Source organism: Camelus ferus, chromosome 5 (genome assembly GCF_009834535.1).
Source record: "Camelus ferus isolate YT-003-E chromosome 5, BCGSAC_Cfer_1.0, whole genome shotgun sequence".
NCBI lineage: Eukaryota > Metazoa > Chordata > Mammalia > Artiodactyla > Camelidae > Camelus > Camelus ferus.
Genome location: NC_045700.1, coordinates 91,585,403 through 91,604,669, shown reverse-complemented (window position 1 = coordinate 91,604,669; position 19,267 = coordinate 91,585,403). Strand labels below are relative to the sequence as shown.

At 44.8% G+C, this 19,267-nt stretch overlaps 1 protein-coding gene and 2 non-coding genes across 5 annotated transcripts in view; all 3 read right to left on the bottom strand.

The window, feature by feature from the left end:
• Nucleotides 1-120: 120 nt before the first annotated feature.
• ATG16L1 (autophagy related 16 like 1) overlaps nucleotides 121-19,267 on the bottom strand; it is a 36,851-nt gene continuing 17,704 nt past the window's right edge. For all 3 annotated transcript variants that reach the window (XM_032480528.1, XM_032480529.1, XM_032480530.1), the window contains 10 exons: nucleotides 19,120-19,222; nucleotides 16,431-16,536; nucleotides 13,760-13,830; nucleotides 12,835-12,906; nucleotides 6,450-6,570; nucleotides 6,079-6,184; nucleotides 3,513-3,662; nucleotides 3,323-3,370; nucleotides 2,367-2,468; nucleotides 121-1,627 (listed from right to left, as the gene is read on the bottom strand). In XM_032480528.1, the coding sequence (XP_032336419.1) occupies nucleotides 1,534-1,627; nucleotides 2,367-2,468; nucleotides 3,323-3,370; nucleotides 3,513-3,662; nucleotides 6,079-6,184; nucleotides 6,450-6,570; nucleotides 12,835-12,906; nucleotides 13,760-13,830; nucleotides 16,431-16,536; nucleotides 19,120-19,222 (973 nt within the window). In that variant the 3' untranslated portion in view covers nucleotides 121-1,533. The remainder of the gene's footprint in view (nucleotides 1,628-2,366; nucleotides 2,469-3,322; nucleotides 3,371-3,512; nucleotides 3,663-6,078; nucleotides 6,185-6,449; nucleotides 6,571-12,834; nucleotides 12,907-13,759; nucleotides 13,831-16,430; nucleotides 16,537-19,119; nucleotides 19,223-19,267) is intronic.
• LOC116663901 lies at nucleotides 8,205-8,439 on the bottom strand. The gene has a single exon (XR_004320264.1).
• LOC116663900 lies at nucleotides 17,913-18,188 on the bottom strand. The gene has a single exon (XR_004320263.1).

The window sequence follows — 19,267 nt, the reverse complement described above, 5'->3', positions numbered from 1 at the left end:
GAGGAAACGCATTGGGAAAGCATTAGCCACTATTTACAAATAAATAAATACCAGGAAAATAAAGGAAACAGCTTTTTGCCCTTAAGGATAAAGAATAAAATAACTACCAAGAGGCCTGGAGTTTGAAAAGTATATAACGGATTTCTTTTTTATTTACAATCAAGTTCTGTTGGGCAACATAATTAAATAAATAAAAGATGTGCCCTGGCCTGTGAATTCATCTCCCCTCAACCTGAGTTCTCTGAACGGCACACTGAAACGGGGAGAAGGGGGCGGGGACGAGGGAGAACACACCCCTCCCCCCAGCTCTAGTACTTGCATCCACAACTGTCCAGAGAACACGTTTGAAAGGAAAAAAAAAAAAATAAAGTGCAAGTGAGTAAGTGATAAAAAATATTGGTGTTTCAGTCACTTGAGGAACTAAAATTTTATAAACAGGTAAGATGGTAAAGATAACTTTTTTAAAAATAAAATGCCATAGGCCAGTTTCCCCGGCCTTAACCACAACTCCTGAAATCTAAAAATGACACCCCATGCTTCCTGGAATGGGCTTCTTGCTCTAAAGCACCGAGGGGGCATTGCACGTGGGCTTAGCAAAGGGACAGCAACCGGGAACTGCTGGCTCCAGGGCGACACATAAGGCCTCCAACCCCACGCCGCCAGCAAGCGTAACTGCAGCAAGCGGGGGAGGAGGCGACCCGCCCACCTCCGGGAAGGGGCAGACGGACTCGGGATACGGCCTCACTCCTGCAGCACAGCCACTTCTCTGCGAAGAGGGCTGTTCACTTCCTCTTCCACCTCAAAAAAATTTTAAACCAAATTGAGGTTTATTTCTTGACCAAGAAATAGATATGCAGAGTTGCTGTGGGGGAAGGAGTCAGGAGCTTTGAAGAACAGTTGCTGTCCAAGAGCAGTTTAGGAGATCTAAGGAAATTCCAACAGTAATCAGATGAGATCGGAATAAGGGCCTCGTAATAAAGACACAGATCAGCAGGGAGGACAGGACCACAGTCCCATCTCCTCAGAAGTCAGGGCAGTCCCTGCAGGCAGGGGTAATCCTGTTTGGGTTTCTAGTAATCCAATGATGAAAGCAAGTTCCCTGGGAAAATGACCCCAAGGTGACAGGACATGCATCAGGCCAGAACAGAGTTTGGAAGGACGGGAGAAAACACAGGAGACCCAGCGCCCAGCCGCGCAGGGCGCCTTTGGCACGGCCACCCTGGGGGGCACCCGGCAGGTGCCCGCGCCCCCACCGAGGTAGGGAAGATCGGAGCAGCAGTGTTTCCCACCAAACCAAGGCAGGAGCCTGAACCCGTGCCCAGTGACTGCAGAGCCAGGTTTCCTCGCTGTTCCTCTTTCAGGACACTGGAGACCTCAGCCGCGACCCTCAGAAACGCTGCTCGAAGGCAGGCCACCGCGCCCCACGGCTCGAGCTCTTCTCTGGAGGTCAGAGCCACGCCCGACACGCCACCTGCCAGGACAGGGCTGTGGGGCCTGAGCGCCTCTGATCCGCTCTCTCCTGAGGAGGGGCTGTCAGTATTCTGACCACAGCACAGCTTTGCTTCCTTTGTCCACACTGACGACGTGGGAGCCGGAGGGGGACCAGGCCACCGCGTTGATTGACGAGCTTCAAAAGGAGAGGGTGGGACACTGGTGAGATCTCAGTGAGCTGAACAGTGGGGTCCTCCCCCATCAGGGAGCCAGGCACTTTCCAGCGCCTGTTTTACTCGCCTGTGTTGTCCCCACTCACAGACAGGCATCTAGACAGCAAAAGAACTCGGAGGACCCCTGCCCTGGTTTAGGAGGTAGTGCTGGAATGGAAGGAGTCAGAGGCCTTATCAGGTTTACCCTAAGGGAGCAACTCTGAGCGAACTAAGAGTGACGGCCTCTGACAAGCACCTCAGTGAGAGGTGGTCGTGGAGGACATGGGGTCTGCGTTCCAGTCAGCGGCTGGGCTGCGGGGGACAGAACAAAGCTAAGAGAAAAAAGGAGCCCAGGGGAAGATAAAAAGTATATGAAAATCAGTGTTTACGAGCAGTCAATTTCCTAAGGAAAGGGACTCAGGAGGGAGGCGGGGAGGAGGGAGAGCGGTGGAGGGGCTGGAGGAGAGGGCGGGCTGCTGAGGAGAGAGCCAGGACGTGCGCTTGTACCCTTTTCTGTTCTAACTGCTCTCACCAGAATGTTCTGTAACGCAAATAAGCCAGAGCACTGGTCAGTCATGCTCTCCACCCACTTAACTCACAGTGGAGCAGCTGAGCAGACACTGCCCTCGTGGGGCCGACGTGAGTCCACGCATGAGGCCATGACCCCTGCGATGAAGTCACAGCTGCTCACAGCCTTAGGGGGGCCTAGAGGGTTCATCTTACCTGTGATGCTTTGAAAGGACCTTCTCCACCTTCCCAGAGAGCACGCTCCAGATGTAGAGAGAGCCCTCGGCCGAGCCGGCTGCCACGTAACTGCCGTCAGGGCTGCAGGACACAGAAGATGAGAAATGGTGTCCACCACCCACCCTGATTCAGCGTCTTCTCGAACCTCTCCCCAAGTCATGTTTACTCTTCATTTATGAGTCAAACACATGACCACCTCTGCATACTCAGAAACCAAAAGATGCTAGTCACAACTGTTACGGCCAAAGCTGCTTCACCCCATCATCGTGGCCTCACCAGCTAATAAAAAATGGTGCTACCACATTACTTCTTGGGGCCACAAGTCCCTAACCACCTCGCAGACTCAAACACAGCACGCAAGGAAGTCAACGTCAACCCCAAATGGGGAAGGGTTTCTTTCAGGCAGTGGACTGCCTGGTATGTATACAGTTCAGTGAAAAGCAGGAAAGGAAGGAAGCATGGACCATGGAGAACCATCTCCACAACAGTGGAGCTGGCCACGGTGACGTTTCTGGGAGGACCACCCTGCGGGGAGGGAGGGAGACCTAGGAAAGGGAGGCACCCTTCTCCAGGGGGCTCCCCCGCCCTCCCTTCCCTAAAAGCTCTCAAACACTCATTTACATAAAGAGTAAAGGGAGGTGAACCTGGTGGACCCAGAACAAACCAACTAACAACTCATTTTTTTGGTACGACACACATTTTCATATAATCACAAAAGGGACCCTAGAAGAGAAGGAGACAGTGACAGTGACCTCTAGGACTGAACTTGCAGGTTAGCTCCTAGACACTTACTCGGGTTGAGACGCTGTACAAACTTATCTCGCTTCCCCAACGGGAAGAAGCCTGTGCACTAACCTTTGAGATGAACCATACTGTGTGTGCGTGCGTGTCGGGGGGAGTGGGAAGAGTGGGACGGGAGGAGCATCACTACTAACCTGAACACGACTCTCGTCCAATCAGAACCGCACTTGAAGCCAGGAGCACTGAAACAAACAACAGGACACCATCACCCCCAAGAGCCCACATGACTCAGGATATGAGGGCAGGTCAGGGCCTCTGGTCTCCATGCAATCCTCAGAAAACCAGCAAGACTGAAACGAAACCCACACCAGTGTCTTCAGTTACCTGAATGTCTGTCTGACTGCGTTTATTCGTAAGTCAATAATTTTTAGCAGGTCATCACGGGAGCAGCTGAGGAGTTCGGTTCTCTCTGGGTTTAAGTCCAGGGCAGTAATCTTTCCCAAGAGTTCCATCTCTCGGACGATACTCTCTGATCTATGAAAAAGACGGAAAGTCTGAGAAAATGTAACAGAGGTCAGAACCTCCCCCATTTCAGCCAGGATGTGACATCATGGAGAAAACGATGGGGGAGAAAAGGCAATTCAACCAGAATGCAATACTCTTCAAGGGCGGTGAAAATGCTCGCCACCCCCAACACACAACCTCAGCGACCCAACAGAGTCCACTGGTAGTTTGGAGGACTGGAACTCCGAAACTGGGACATTAATTTCCTTGCCATTTCTGCAATGATGTAATTGCCAATGAGAGCTTCTGATTAACATGAACTAAACGGGCTACTATTTAATTAGGATCATGTCAATTAAGCAATGACAACTTATCCAAAGGGACATACACTTGCTTTAGCGGGACTGGGCGGCCTTACATGGACAAATATGTGGTCTCTCCCTGGCTTCTTGCTAACAAAGTTCAGCTCAGGGGCCCTCCAACCCATCTTGGTGATTCTGACATGGAACTGAGATGCCTGGCAGCCCCCTCTTCCTCCTTTCACTCTCCCAGTTCTCTTCTGGGCCCCAGTTCACGCACAGCTCTGTGAACAGCAATCCTGGGCTGGGCCCTCTTGCTGATACAGCCAAGGGAGGTGCGGATCCTTCTGTAAACTTTCAAAGAAATGACTTCCTACCTCAAACCATAACCAAGTATGAGTTTATCCTCCTGTGCTGCCGCACCACCCTGGGACTCGAGGTCTTCATCTATCAAATTAGGGGTGCTCTTAAATTCCATGTTTCAGGTTCAGATTCCAACCAGTACACCTAACACTAATCACCAATTACCTGTCTCCTGACTGGCCTCATCCTAACTGGACCCCTACACCCTGTACCCACCCCAGCCTTGGCCCACCAGCAGGACTCCAGCTTTCTTCCCGTTTCTGGCCACTCCTCAGAAGCTCCCTAAAAGCTGCCCTCCTGTTGCTTCATATGCTGGCTCTCTGATTAACCCACTCTCACGCCTTCAGTTTTCCATGTGAGGACTTCTCATTCTTCCTCCAATCCAACCTCTCAAAAATTCTGTTTTTCCAAATGTCTATTAGAAACCTCAAACAACTATCCCTTCTGAACATGGTCACCGCACCCTCTTCCTAAGTCTATCACTTATTCTCCACCTTGCTTTACTTCCCCTTTCCTCACCCGCCACATTCAACTTGTAACAAACCCTGTCCAAATTCTCTCAAATCGATCCTCCCCTCCGCATCTCCCTCTGCCACCTTGAGTTCAGATCCTCACTGACTCTTTGCTGATTTCCCTGCTCCCCAATAAACCCTATAAAGCTGCCACCAACGTAACCTACCAGACTCTCACGAAGCAATCCTTTGCTCAATACCCAATGGCTTGTAAGATCAAGTCACTCACAAATGGCGTCTAAAGCCCATGGCACCTGCACCCCAATGTTCACAGTAGCACTATTTACAATAGCCAAAACATGGAAACAGCCTAAATGTCCATCAACAGGTGACTGGATAAAGAAAATGTGGTATATTTATACAATGGAATACTACTCAGCCATAAAAACCAACAACATAATGCCATTTGCAGCAACATGGATGCTCCTGGAGAATGTCATTCTAAGTGAAGTAAGCCAGAAAGAGAAAGAAAAATACCATATGAGATCGCTCATATGTGGAATCTAAAATACAAAAACAAAAACAAACAAACAAACAAAAACAAAGCATAAATACAGGACAGAAATAGACTCACAGACAGAGAATATAGACTTGTGGTTGCCAGCGGGGTGGAGGGTGGGAAGGGATAGACTGTGATTTCAAAATTGTAGAATAGACTACACTGTACAGCACAGGGAAATATACACAAAACGTTATGATAACTCACAGAGAAAAAAATGTGACAATGAGTGTGTATATGTCCATGAATGACTGAAAAATTGTGAACACTGGAATTTGACACAACATTGTAAAATGATTATAAATCAATAAAAAATGTTAAAAAAAAAAAAAAAAAGCCCATGGCAATCTGATTCAACCCACCCTGTAAGTCTCAGCTGCCCTAGCCTGACTTGCCCTCCCCGGCTGCTCTGTTCTGTTTTGGAATGTCTCTCAGTGGCTCTTCTGCAATGTGAAGCCTACTCACTTCTCAGGACTCATCTTGAGAGATGGCCTCTAACATCCTTGGACAAGGGTACCTGGCCCTGTGTCAGCACCCCCTGCAGACTTGTGTCTCTCTTTCTGATTACACTGGAAACTACCCAACAACCTAGCTGGTCATCTGTACCTAGCAGCTAGTAGAGAACATCAGACTGCTAAGATAATGTGGACCGGAGCTCACTTCTGCCATTTTCAGGGATTTTAAAAACACAACCCACACTCAAAACACCATCACAATTCTACCATGAACAGACCCTCTCCTCTGCCTCCCCACCAGGCTCTTGGGTGTTATACCGGATGTCCCAGAAGCGAATTTTCTTGTCAAAATGTCCACTCATTACACACTGCTCTGTGCAGACAATATCATTGCAGCTGGATCCCGCAAATACCGTCTTTATGCCTGAAAGAAAACCAAACATGAGTGTCAAGCAGAGGCCCCTCTGTGGCTGTACACATAACATCGCTGTCCTCTCTAAGTGATCAGAACTATTTATTCCAATGAAGCCTCAAGCATGAAAAACATTCACTACACTGGCACCACTCAATGAAACTGGACTTGAAATTCAAACTGCATCACACTAAATGCAGGCTTTCAGTGTGGAAACAAACACCTCCACGGTTAACATCTACTCGTACATAGAGACAGAGAGACTGAATTTCCTCACAGACTTTGCTGCGTAGATCCCAGAGTTTGAGGGTCCGGTCATGACTTCCAGAAACAATACGCGCGTTGTCCAGCAGGAACTTGGCAGACAGCACTTTGCCACTGTGTCCTGTGAGTGTGTGCTAGGAGAGAGAACACGGCCAGGGTAAGCCTCGGGGGAGCCATGCTGGGAGAGTCAGTGGCAAACTGCCAGGGCGCTAGCTTCTCAGACACCCTGAGACCAGCTCAGGAACGCTCAGAGACAAAGGATGCACAGCTCAGGGAAGCACCCAGAAAGCCTATCTTTGGCTATTACCCAGGGATAAGGGACCAAGAAGAAGAGGATAAATCTCCCACCGAAAATAATACTAAAAAAAAAAAAAAAAAAAAAAGTAATAAAAAAAATCCAACACCACTAGTACCAACTTCACATGACCACATCCTCAAAAAAAGGGAGGGGCAGGACAGACGACCTGATTAGACATTTCTCCAAAGAGAACACACAAATGGCCAACAGACACATGAAAGTGCTCAACATCAATAACCATCAGGGAAATGCAAATCAAAACCACAACGAGAATATCACTGCACACTCATCAGAATGGCTATTATCAAAAAGACAACAAAAAACAAGTGTTGGTGAGGATGTGGAGAAAAAGGAACCTTCTATGTTCCTAAAAAAGAATGAAATCTTGCCATTTGTGACAACACAGATGAACCTACAGAGTGTTATGCTAAGTGAAATAAGTCAGACAGAGAAAGACAAATAACACACAATTTTACTTACAGGTGGAATCTAAAGAACAAAACAATTGAACAACTCAGAAAACTCGAGTGCTTATGGAGATGGGGGTGGGGATATGAGTGAAATAGGTGAGACGAGAGAGATTAAGAGGTACAAGAACTCCGAGGGATGAAACAGGTAGCATGGGGGATAAAGTCAGTAATACTGCAGCAACTGCATGGTGATGGGTGGTAACTGGATTCACCGTGGTGATCATTTGGTAACGTACAGAAATGCCGAATAACTATGTTGTGCACCTGGAACTAACACAGTGTTGCAGATCAATTATGTTCCAATTGAAAAAAATAAAGTACTCGGTCAAAGTTTTACTTAAAAGAAAAGTGCACAAAACATAAATAAATAGGATATCTGTATTAAGTGCTATTAGTCAATAAAATGGAAAAGAACAACTTATATACTCATGGTATCTATTTAATATTATTAGATTTATGTTGCCACATTAATCTTTGACGCTATAAAAAAGGAACATGTTTGCCTTCTCCCAAGTGTTTAACAAATACATGTAGAAATTTCCTGAATCTGTGCTTTTTACTGAAGCTATTCACATTTTAAACTACTAATTACATATGCTCTCTTTGCTATTACAGAAATTGCCGTGGTAACAAATATTACTCAAATGGAGACTATTTATAAAGGATACAGGTAAATTTAAGTGTCGGATGACAGGACATATCAAGCTATAATAAAATCATTCAGCACAGTATCAACTTAAGAAGCAGGAAGGGGCAGTCAGAGGGCCTTCTTGAAATAAGCTCTAATACAGATATCTGTAGGTACTCAACCATTTTTTAAAATCTGAATTATGTATTCAATTACAAAATTTTAAAATCCTGGATTTTACCACTGCCTCTGAAAGTCAGCTTCCTACTTCAAGTCAGAACAGAGGTTTGCTGCAGGCACAATTCATAAAAGGAAACATCAGGACTCTTTAAATAAACAGTTGAAACTCCCGGGGGTTTTCAATCAGAACTCTCAGCTTGAAATGTCAGATTATAACCACAGATACCGCATTCCCAACAATCAAATCTTTTTGTGACTAGCTGTGGGATGCCAACCATGGCATCTTCCCCGGGCTGCCAAGGAACGCAGAAGCGGGTCATCACCGAGTGTCAGCTGCCCTCTGTCCTGAAGCCCAGTGGGACAGGGGTGGCTGGGGATGGTGAGGATGCCGGGAAGGGGCCTGGGGAGTCAGCCCTTTTCATACTCACTTTTTCAATTCGGTTTGGTATCTTTACGTGTGAAAACCTCAGTCTCGGAAAGTATTCACTAACATTTTCTATCTAATGAAAATGAAGAAAGACCCTAATGTATTTAACTACAATTGCTAACTTACTGAGTTCCAACCTTGTCTCCCAAAGCAGAGATCTCAGCTTAGTGTTAACATTTTAGAAACCAATCTTTCCTCTGTGCTCAGTGGAACAACTCCACGTGAGCACAGGAACAGAAAACTTGGCCACACGTACTTCCTCCTTCAGAAGAAGTCCGCGTGGATTCCAAGACTCCTTTCTCTCACATTTAAACCTCTCTGAAACTGGAACAGCATTTTACAATTGCTGCCAGCCAGGTGGCGGCTTTGCTGTAGCTGTGTGAAAACCTCCCACTGATCCTTCCGGAAAGACTAAGAAAATCCCAGCAATGAAGCTGGCATTGAATACAGTACAGGAATAGTGCTCAGTATAACTCACCCAGTCTGTGCAAACCTTGGGGAGAGACCAAAAACTTGTGTAGATACTTCTCATGCTATGTAAATCAAAGTTCTTAGTGAAAAAAAAAAAAAAAAACAAAAACAAAAACCCAAAACCCTTATTTCATCAAAAAAACAAATTTTGTGTACATGCACTGGCTGTCTTCCTAGTATACAAGTAAAATCGCATTTCACGAACACAGGGAGGAAAAGACACCACTCACAAATGGGCTGTGAGAATGCACTCACTCTGCATACTTGACATGCACATTAGTATATTCATACAGTTCATGTGAAAATGTCCCACAAATTTATCCACTGCACTTTTAACTTTATAGCACAAGCAGATTTTCATGCGACAGCTGAAAATACACGTTTTAGGGTCCCGCGGTTTGGCTTGAACACCGTGGGTCTCTAACATCTGAGGAAGACTAATCTCTTCCTCACGTTGGTTGTGTAAGGTGCCCCCTGCACAAAGCACGTGGTCAACAGCATTCATTCTCCCTCTTTCTGTACCCCACCCCATCCTTAAAGAGTTTTCATAATTACTATAGAATAGCTAAACAATCTCCCAGCAATGAGGTTACAATTTAATTGAAATTGCCTTGGCCAGCAGACACCCAGATCACAAGTGAAGCTGCAGTGAACATCTATGAGCATACAGCTTTCCCTATTTCCCAGAATGAAACTGCTGGGCTAGTGGAATAAAAGAAAGGGACGTTTTTATTTCCTGGCTCTTCATATGTGTTTGTTTGCTTTTAAAGAGTTTGGACTTCTGTTTACCCTGTTCTTGGTGGAGACCTGGCTGGACCTGCCTGGGCTGACCAGCTCCATCTCCATGCTCTCAATGGTACAGAAGTTAGCCTCCTGCATGCAATCATTTTTATCATTAAAAATAGATTTTTAAATTATTTTAAGTGGATCAAATTTACTTAAAATTCTTTTATCCATTCATTGTTTTTAATATTTATTCTTAATATTTAATATCAAACACTACTTTCAGATTTTTATCTTCCTCTAATTTTAAAAAGAGACTCACAAGAGGTGGGGCACAGAGTCAGATGTCCCAGCAGCCTGAGCCCCAGCAGTGAGGCTGAGAGCTCTCTTCTCTCGGGCTCTGCATGGGCTCCCCAGTGTCGCCCACCATGCAGGCCGCTACCATTGGCACCAACCAAAGACAACTGACCTCAGAAAAACGCAGAACTTGAGGAGGTTTCTGAAATAAACACCCTTATCTGAAAGCCAGTCCTCACTGTGGCCACTTCTCCACATCGCCGTTAGAGAAGTGAGCAGGGTGGGTTCTTCAACCCAGTTCCTCAAGTCACAGCTTAGAGAGCAGCCAGGCAGTTTTACACTGATCGTTCAGATTTTTAAGGGAGCTGAAAACATCCTGTATTGAAAGGAGTCCTCTGGAACTTCAACACCAGGCTGTTTCAAGGATATCTTTACTAAAAGGATTTCAAAGCCAGCACCAGTTGATCCTGCATTCTGATTTCTTCCAACACCACCCCCTTACCATACACGCTAAGCAGACACTGACCAGTCTTGGATCTTGAGTTTCAGAACATGGATGTCCATTCATGTCCTCCAATATCCTCTGTAAACCAGGGTCTAGGTAGAAGCCAGAGCCTCCTAGACAGAGAGCCTACTTACTTCCTGGACTCGGGTGAGGGTTTCATGTGGCTTCTGTGGATATGAGAAACCTGTTTAAAAGGCCTCCTGATCTCCTTCATACCTTTACCGAGTGACAGGACACTATCTGTGAGCAGACCAGAGGCCCTCAAGCCAGCTGGTCCAGCAAAGGAGGCTACAGCCCTGGCACCAGCCTCCAGCTCATCAGCATCCACAGCTTGAGCTTGGTGCCCAGAACCCTCTCCAGTGAGACTCGGCCCACCTTTGCAAAACTAGTGCACTTGAGAAAAGTTTCCAATGTTATGACCTCTGTCATTCAGTTCTACCTCCAGGTCCCTTTCCTGTTACTTCAGACCCCAGAGCTGATGCCCAGCTGCAGAGAACTCTTCTACCAATTAAACCTATCACCCTGCACGACTAGCTGACTCCTCAGCTACTTGTTTTTCTCCTCTAAGAATCTAAAATGTAAGGAAGGCTGTATGTTCCTCCTTACTCATTAGACAGTTCTGTTGTATTCAATCTAGAATAATCCAGGCCAATCGCCATTCAAACACAGGAAAGTATACAGGCCTCAATCCAAATTCTCATCTTTTTATTTGTTAACTGTGTGACCTTAGGCAGTTCTGCGGGCTTAATCTGAACCTGTTTCCTCATCCACCTACCTCACGTGGATCCTCTGGAGGATTACAAGCGGTAATGTACCTAACGTACCTCACTACTGGGTCAAACACACAGAAGCCACTCAGGTGAAGTCCCCTTTCCTTTAGACAAATTAACAACTGCAGAAGTATTCAACCCTGTCTTAAACTTCCACTACGCAACTGATGGTTAAACAGAGATGGCATGCCACAGGATGGACCCTAACTCTGCCAGGAAAACGGGACTGTAGGGCTTTAACTGAAAACTCGTTTAAGTGTTTGAACAGACGTGAGCTGCTGCCCAAGAAGAGCCCAGCCCTGCCTGCAGGCATCCAGCTGTCCACCTCCCTGCTCCTTCATTCCAACAAGAGCCCAAAGCAGGCCCTTCAGATTTCACAGGAGAACACAATCTCTTGTCATTTTCGCATCTCAGGCTTTCTTTGCATGTGCTGCCCTGGATCCTCTCCCCACTAGGAATAAGGAATTACCACCCTTAGGCATTAGCTAGCATCTGACATTGGTAATTTTCCATACAGCTCCTTCAAGAAGATGGAAAGCCTAAGTGCTGACTGAACTGTGTGTTTCCGACCATTCTTCTCTTCCAGCTGCATCATCAAATCAGACCATCAGAAGCCACCTAATGGACCAATCTCTTGCGGCTCCCCACCTCTCTGTAGATTGATCTTTTAAGGAAAACCATCTTAATATCATGCCCTCTTGTTTTTCCTTTTCTGTCTTATTAGATAGAACTATTACAGTTTGACTGCACATATATATTATATGTAAATACACATACAATATGCTACACATTTTTTTGTTTACATGTATGTACTGATCATTGTTTCTAAGGAGCTTTAGCTTTTTAAACTTAAGTTATCAAAGGAATAAAGCCAACCACAAAATAAGAATCAACAGAATGCCATGCCCCCTCTTTTCCATGTGGGTTGACACACAAGCTTGTGGCAAGCTTTTCTGGGGGGTGTAAAATGCCTACCAATGTCAAGCAAATCCTCCACCAGCTCTTTCAGCGGCCCTCACTCAATGAGCACGTGTGAAGTTTGCTTCAATCTTAAAGAGAAAAACGTGTCTCCAAATTAAGGTATGCCTTCTGTTAGAACACGTGACTGAACCATCAAATTTCTGTCCTTGTCTTGGTGTCCAAGAGACTTCTTGGCAAGTTTGGGTTGAGATGCAGATCCCGTCCATGTCCCATCCCAGCGTTCTCCCTGTCCCACACCCACGTCTGGGCTTTGTTTCAGAGCTGTTTTATCTTTATTGGACTTCTAGACCCTCCTTTCCAGCTCTACTCTGTGAAGCAGCCGGTGCTAAAACAGCCAAAGTTAAGCTAAAATTGACGCCCACCAAAAATATCTAGTTCTTCTGAACAGGAGTATCCCAAGTCTTTCATGGAAACGTGATGGTTTCCTTTTGCAAATATTTTGCCACTGAATCTTGGACAAAGAAAGAATGTAAAGTGGAAACATACATTTTCCTAAGGAGGAAAGGAAAGGCAAGGGGACCCCAACATGATTTTCAGGACAACACACAAGTCTCCTAATTAATCAACCTGCCGTTTTCTACACTCTGTGACCGATAATCCACTGCATGAAGTTTGGAGATGATGCCAACTTTCATAACTAGGTCTTACCCGTAACCGATAGTCGTCCACAGTCCAGATTCGGCTTGCAAAGTCATTTGATGCCGCTAAGAGGTAAGATCCCTAGAGGAATAAAGGGAGGAAAGAAATATTAGTCAAAATAGAGGAATTCGGCTCACATGACACAAATTCCCCAATAACCAAGCTCCAGAAGATTTAGATGCCTAGCGGGGAGGGTATAGCTCAGTGGCAGGGTGAGTGCTTAGCATGCATGAGGTCCTGCGTTCAATCCCTAGTACCTCCAATCAATCAATCAATCGTCAACCTAATTAGCCCCCAAAACCAACCAGCAAACAAAAAAAAGGTTTAGATGTCTAACACTATACACCTGATCTGAACACCAACCGTTATAACCAGCAGCCTGTCAATTTATCAATCCCTGTTAAGTTCAGACCTCTTTCCTGAGCTTGCTCAATCCTGCCTGAGCGCTGTAAATGACGTCCAGCTCAAAATGGAACTAGTCTTTCTGTGTTCACTCCCCACTCGCTGCCACTCGCTCCAGCAAAAGCAAGTACTAATTCCCTACAACTGTCCAAGCCCAAAAGCCCGGAGGCACCGGCTCTCCCCAGCCTCACCTCCCGACTCTCCCCTCCTGGAGACCTTCTTGTCTCTGACGTGTCTCACTAGACTCTCTCCTCTACACTGGTACTGCCTCGGCCCAAACCGGGGCTTCTTCTTGAGTCTGGAGAGACACTGGATGGGTTACCACAGAACTGTCCCCCCTCCCCAGTCTTCAACACAGTCACAATCGGCACAGAACTTATGTAGTCTACATGCACCCTCCTCTAACACTGATTTAAGACAGAAAATAGCAGAGAAACCAGGTAAGTTATTTTTAAATTTCAAGAAACAGATGTCTTAAATTGTTTCTAAAAATTTCTAAACTCACCTATTTCCGTGGATATTGGATACTTACAGCACTATCAAACTCAATACTTGTAATTCCTGCATTACTGCCGGAGAGGGAACCCTTGAACTCAGATTTGTCTGCATAAAAACAAAGATTAAGAAAGGAAGGTTAAAGAAAAAAAAAAAAAAAACCGATAAAGCCAACGTAGACATAAAAATGAGGATCCTGAAACACAATGGAAGCCAATTATTTGGTCAAAACAGCAGCCTTCCTGCATCTTTACAGAGTAATCAGATAGCAGGAACAAACAGAATAGTGAGACCAAAATACACAGCTGGTCAGTCCTATGGCAATGAACGTACAGGCAGGTGCAGAGCCCAGCATTTTCATGTGGGTTCTTAAGTTGTTGTTTCCAAGAAATTTAGTCAACTCCCTTTACAAAAGATAAGTGCAGGAATTTAAAAACATGGCAATTGACCTGGAGACCAAGTTGATTTAGTTATTTCTCAGTAAAATTTTCTAATTTACATAAACACATCTTTGGATCTGATCAGTATTTGTGACAACTTACCGATCACTTCTGTAGAAACTGACCATTAAAATTTCAGAACTCAGGTATGAAAAGAAATTTGTACTTGTAGTTATGCGTACTGGCTGTTAGTCAGAATGCCGGTAAAGCTAGTCACTCTACCTACTCACTCTACCTACATGAACCCAGGATTCTGCCACTCCAACTGCCTACCAATGCGCCCTTCCCTCTCTGCCCAGCCTCCACCACCATCAGGCCCAGCCACACACCCCTGGGCTCCGTTTTCAGACAGCTCTGGTCACTTACACGGAAACTTTAATGATGAGAGTATGAGTCTCAATGATGTGATTATGTTCCTTGTTTTAAAAGGGAGCTTAAGGATGACCTACATGGACAAGCCAGGAAAACAATTAGGGAACCATTCAAACTGAATTCATAAAAGGGGAGCACAGAATGGTACACATGTCAATGAACAGCTTTTTCTCTTAACTTCTAAATGGTAATAACAATGATATAAACACTGGTTTAGAGCTGTCAAGTACATTTAGGGACAGGACTATTGACCTGGTGGATGAACCCCTGTTCTGAATTTATTTGCAAAATATAGCACATTTAATGCCTTTTCCTGGTTCCTAGTTTTCATTAGATTTTCACAAGTCAAAAGAAGGCCAACATCTACTAATTAAGGACTTTATTGACAAAAATATTACTGCAAATTTTAAAAATTATTTCTTTGGCTTATGCCCAAAACACTAGTCTATTTGTTTGGCAGGTGACACAGTGTCAAAATGTAAAAAAGGTCAGTAAGTGCTATTCTACACAAGAGACCGGCCTCAAAAGACCAAACACCTTATTAAAAGCTCTTTTACTTAGATGGCACCAGGAGAGGCTACACCAAGGAGTTCTGCTTCTGACAGAATGAGCAAGGTCAGGTACTCCTACTGGGTGGAAAGTGGCAAAAGAGTGAAAAACAGAACCCCCAGAACTATTTCATAAAAGGCCTCTTGGACTTGGTCTCTTCCAAGATTCAGTAAATATTAGCCAAGTGGGGAAAAACGACTGAATAAGCTATTGTGGAGGAAAGTTCCTATAATTTAGTCAGGACATGACTGGTACCTGTTCCAGAGAACCATAAAAGCTGCTGCCAAATACTGCATGTTACCTCTGTAGACCCAGGAGAAACTTTTCATTTTATTAACACAAATTATGCTCTGGCACAAATTATGTCAATATTAATTTTGACTAATGCTTACTTCCTCTTCAGCAGCAAAGAGGTAACACTGGTCCTAATGGCTGCTATCTCATTTTCTTACAAGTGTTTTTACTGACCAAGGAGTAAAACAAAAATATTTCTAGTGCTATTTCTTTCTAATCACAAGGCATAATCAAAATAAACTACACGTGCATATTTTTAAAAACTAAATACCATAAAATTTCTCTTCTTATGATACGGCTTTACTATTGTTTTGTAAGTATCAGCGATTACCATTCACAAATGGGTAAAGTAGCACAAATTTTGATGGGCTTCAAGCAGCTCTAACTGCCAGGGATTTAACTACGAAGTCACCTCCATGAAAATCAAAGGCCAGGGCAGGCAGACAAGCCTGGTGCTCTATGTGAATATGTGCTCTAACCACGGGCTCACTGCATTGCTCTTGCTCCGAACACATCAAAAGCAACACACTTGCTTCCTCAGCAGCTCTACAGCTCAGGGGGGCTGTTTTGGAATAAGCAAGAGATTTACAGTCTTAACACCCAGCTCAGGTGCTAGTTCCACCAAACCAGCCAGGTCAATCAGCCATGTAAACCCAACGTCTCTGAGTTTTCATCTGTCAAACACAGGCGATACCTACCTGTTTAACTGCACAGGGCTATCGTGAGAATTGGAGGAAATAAAACAAAGGTATGATGGTGATACTTACTGTTGGACAGACAGCATGTAGGCTGCAACTATGGAAACTTGACAAAGTGGTTCCTATAAAACCCTTGAGCCTATTCTTTGATCTTGCCTTATTAAAAATGCATGTATATTTAACTGATTATCAAAATACTGAAAGGTTGAGATGGTAATAATGCTCTGGTCAGATGATTCCTTACACAAAATACTGTATGTTTTGAGAAGATGAACAATTCAAAGATTGCCTGAAAGCAAGGCCAACCAGATGCCACCAACACAGCTTCTTTCTGTACACTCCAGCGAGATCTCACCTCCAAACACTTCCCAAAGCTTCACCCTCCGATCCATGCCTCCTGTGGCCAGAAGCCGGGAACCCGGACTGAACTGCACAGCGTTGACCTCCCCATCGTGAGCGTCCTGCAAGACAAGTGCCCTATTTCAAACCCAATCACTGTTGTTCCCAAGAAGGGCGCAAAACAAGTGAACGCTCTGAATGCCTAACCAAAGGTTTAACACCTGTCATTGAAGAGGGGACACAAACACAAACTTGGGTGCCTGGCCCAGGGTCTCCTAAGAGTCTATTATCATTAAATTCTTGCATTCAAAAATCCGTGCAGACCAACTGCCTCAAGTTTGTCTTCGCATTAATTTTATTTCCTCTAATAATGCAATTTCACTGTATATTCTACTATGAACTTAACAGCTGAAAAGTAAGCCTATGATTAACGGCTTCTTTTGGTCCAGACTGCATTAATACCACGAATTAAACTATGTATCGAATTAATTTATAGCACAGCTTCTCATGATTCAAAAAAAAAAAAAAAAAGTTTTTTTTTTTTTTTTAAAGCTTTTCATTTGGTTCTCCTAATATGCAGAGTCCTAATGAGCAGACACCAGTCCTATTGCCACACACCAGTGTTACAGTGGGATTCCATACAGTTCTTTCTGGAAACAACATGGCACTAACGTTTGTTAGCAGTGTGACGCCTGCCAAGTTTCTTAACTTCCTGAAGCCTGTCTGCTCATCCATAAAAAAGGATTTCTGCAGGTTTTGTGACTGTCCCTGATCATGACTAGACCTTCAATAAAAGTAACAGGTGTTATTTTGGGAGAACTTAAATTCTTCATAGGGAAATTCTGAGACTGGCATCCATACTGGAACACATGATCTGAAAAGATGGTATGTGTTCCAGAAAAGAAGGAAAACCATGTAAGAAGCACCTCATCCTAGAATGGGAAGAAAGAATACTAGATGTCACTATGACCTCCTCTCTTAAAAGATACTGAAATGTTTATGGGTGAAATACTCTGAGATTTGCTTTAAATTGCCCCAGCAAAAGTAGGGGGTGGGGAGAGCTAGTAAGTTGGCAAACGTGGCTAACTAAAGCTACCTGACAGGACGATGGTACCCAGAGGTTCTTCTACTCTCTACTCTGCCTATGTTTGAAAATTTTCATAATAAAAAAGAGGGGGAAAAGACTGCCAATACATGGATTATAAATATTGGATAATTAAACAGATCATCAATCATTTGCCCAAAAGGTCATTTTGGGAAGACAAAAATCTGATCTTCACATTTGCTTAGGGCTGAAAAAGATGCTCGAAAATATTGAGAACGTGGCTCTTAACTGATGGGGGTACAAACATCACTTTATCATCACTTTGCTTGGTGATCTGATTTCCAACCACCTCGCTGGTGTCCCAGTGCTGAAAAGTTGTCAGACAGGTGATGACACAGTTTTTCACTTCACACAATTCCCCTCTCTTTTTTTATGATATCCTTCTACTTGGGAGGTCTCAGATTGAAAACTTGAGATCATGCACAATCACGCCCACGGCTGCCACTCATCAAACTCCTGTGTAGCTGCTTCTGTTGGACACTTGCCAGCTGTGAACCCTTCACTCTCGGAAACACACACTGACAGAATCCCAAATTATCAGCTGCTCCATTACCCCATACACATGACTTAAATGTGACAGGAGAGGAAAAATGGGCTGCTGGGAGCTGAGGGCAGGGAAGGGACTGTGACATTAAGTGCAATCAGACCTTTTACCAATCATCATCGACCTCCGAGGTGCCTAGCCTGTTAGGGAATCACAGGAGTGGAGTGGGAAGGGGCCATAATGGTCCCTAATCCAAACCCTCATCCAGAACAGAACTCTCTTTACAACAACTAAGGTGGCCAATTGCTCAGCCAGTTCATTGTAGGGAAATAACTACTCAAGTTCCTCTTTATGGCTGAACTGAAAGCTCTCCCTACATAAACTCCATCCCATTTTTATAACAACTCTTTTTCTCCCTGAAAGCTGGCCCCTGTAACTCACCCCAAGCAATCCAAGAGTCAGTCCAACTATTAGGGCTCTGCTCTGCCCTTCCACCCCCTACCCCCTCACTGGCTAGCCCCGAGCCAGGGACTACACATCTCCACAGGCCATTTCCGCTCCTGCTCAGTCACCCCAGCTGGGACCGGATTATCCTTTAGAACTAAGACCCAACTCCAAACTCCAGATGACAGCTGTGGTATCACAGTGGCTTCTGCCCAGGATTGGCTCCTGCTTCCAACCATGTGCTCCTAATGGTCAGAAGTCACACATGGGCATAACCTGTGAAGTCAAGAGCTGCCCTTCCACAAAAGACCACTGACTAGAATCTCTCTAACCTGGAGCCAACCGCTGACGACTGTGAATCATCCCCTAACTTCTCACCACCCTAATTAGTTTTCCCCTTGCCCCGTCCCTCATGCTACCAACCCTCTCTCTCAGCTAGTCCTGGATTACAGAGGGCGGTTGTAATAAATTCTGTTCTCAAGCAAAATACATAGATTTTGCTTATTTTATCAAAGCAATTTTGCTTTGCATATCAGACAGCCAACAGTTATAAAAGCTTAATTAAAATAAAACAATAACAGAGAGCTTGGCTGCAGCAGGACAAAGGATCCTTTAACTGTCAGCCTGTTTCCACATGAAGCTTCGTGCGGTTTGGGGACAAACCATACTTACAAAGACATACATTGCAGTCGTTGGCACCCTCACTTCTTTACTAGAACCAGGATGAGTATCCACGTTATCCTGGGGAACTGGAAAGGAAGAGACAGAGCGCCTCCTAAGAAGTAACATAAAGGACAATATTAGGATTGCACAGGCTTAC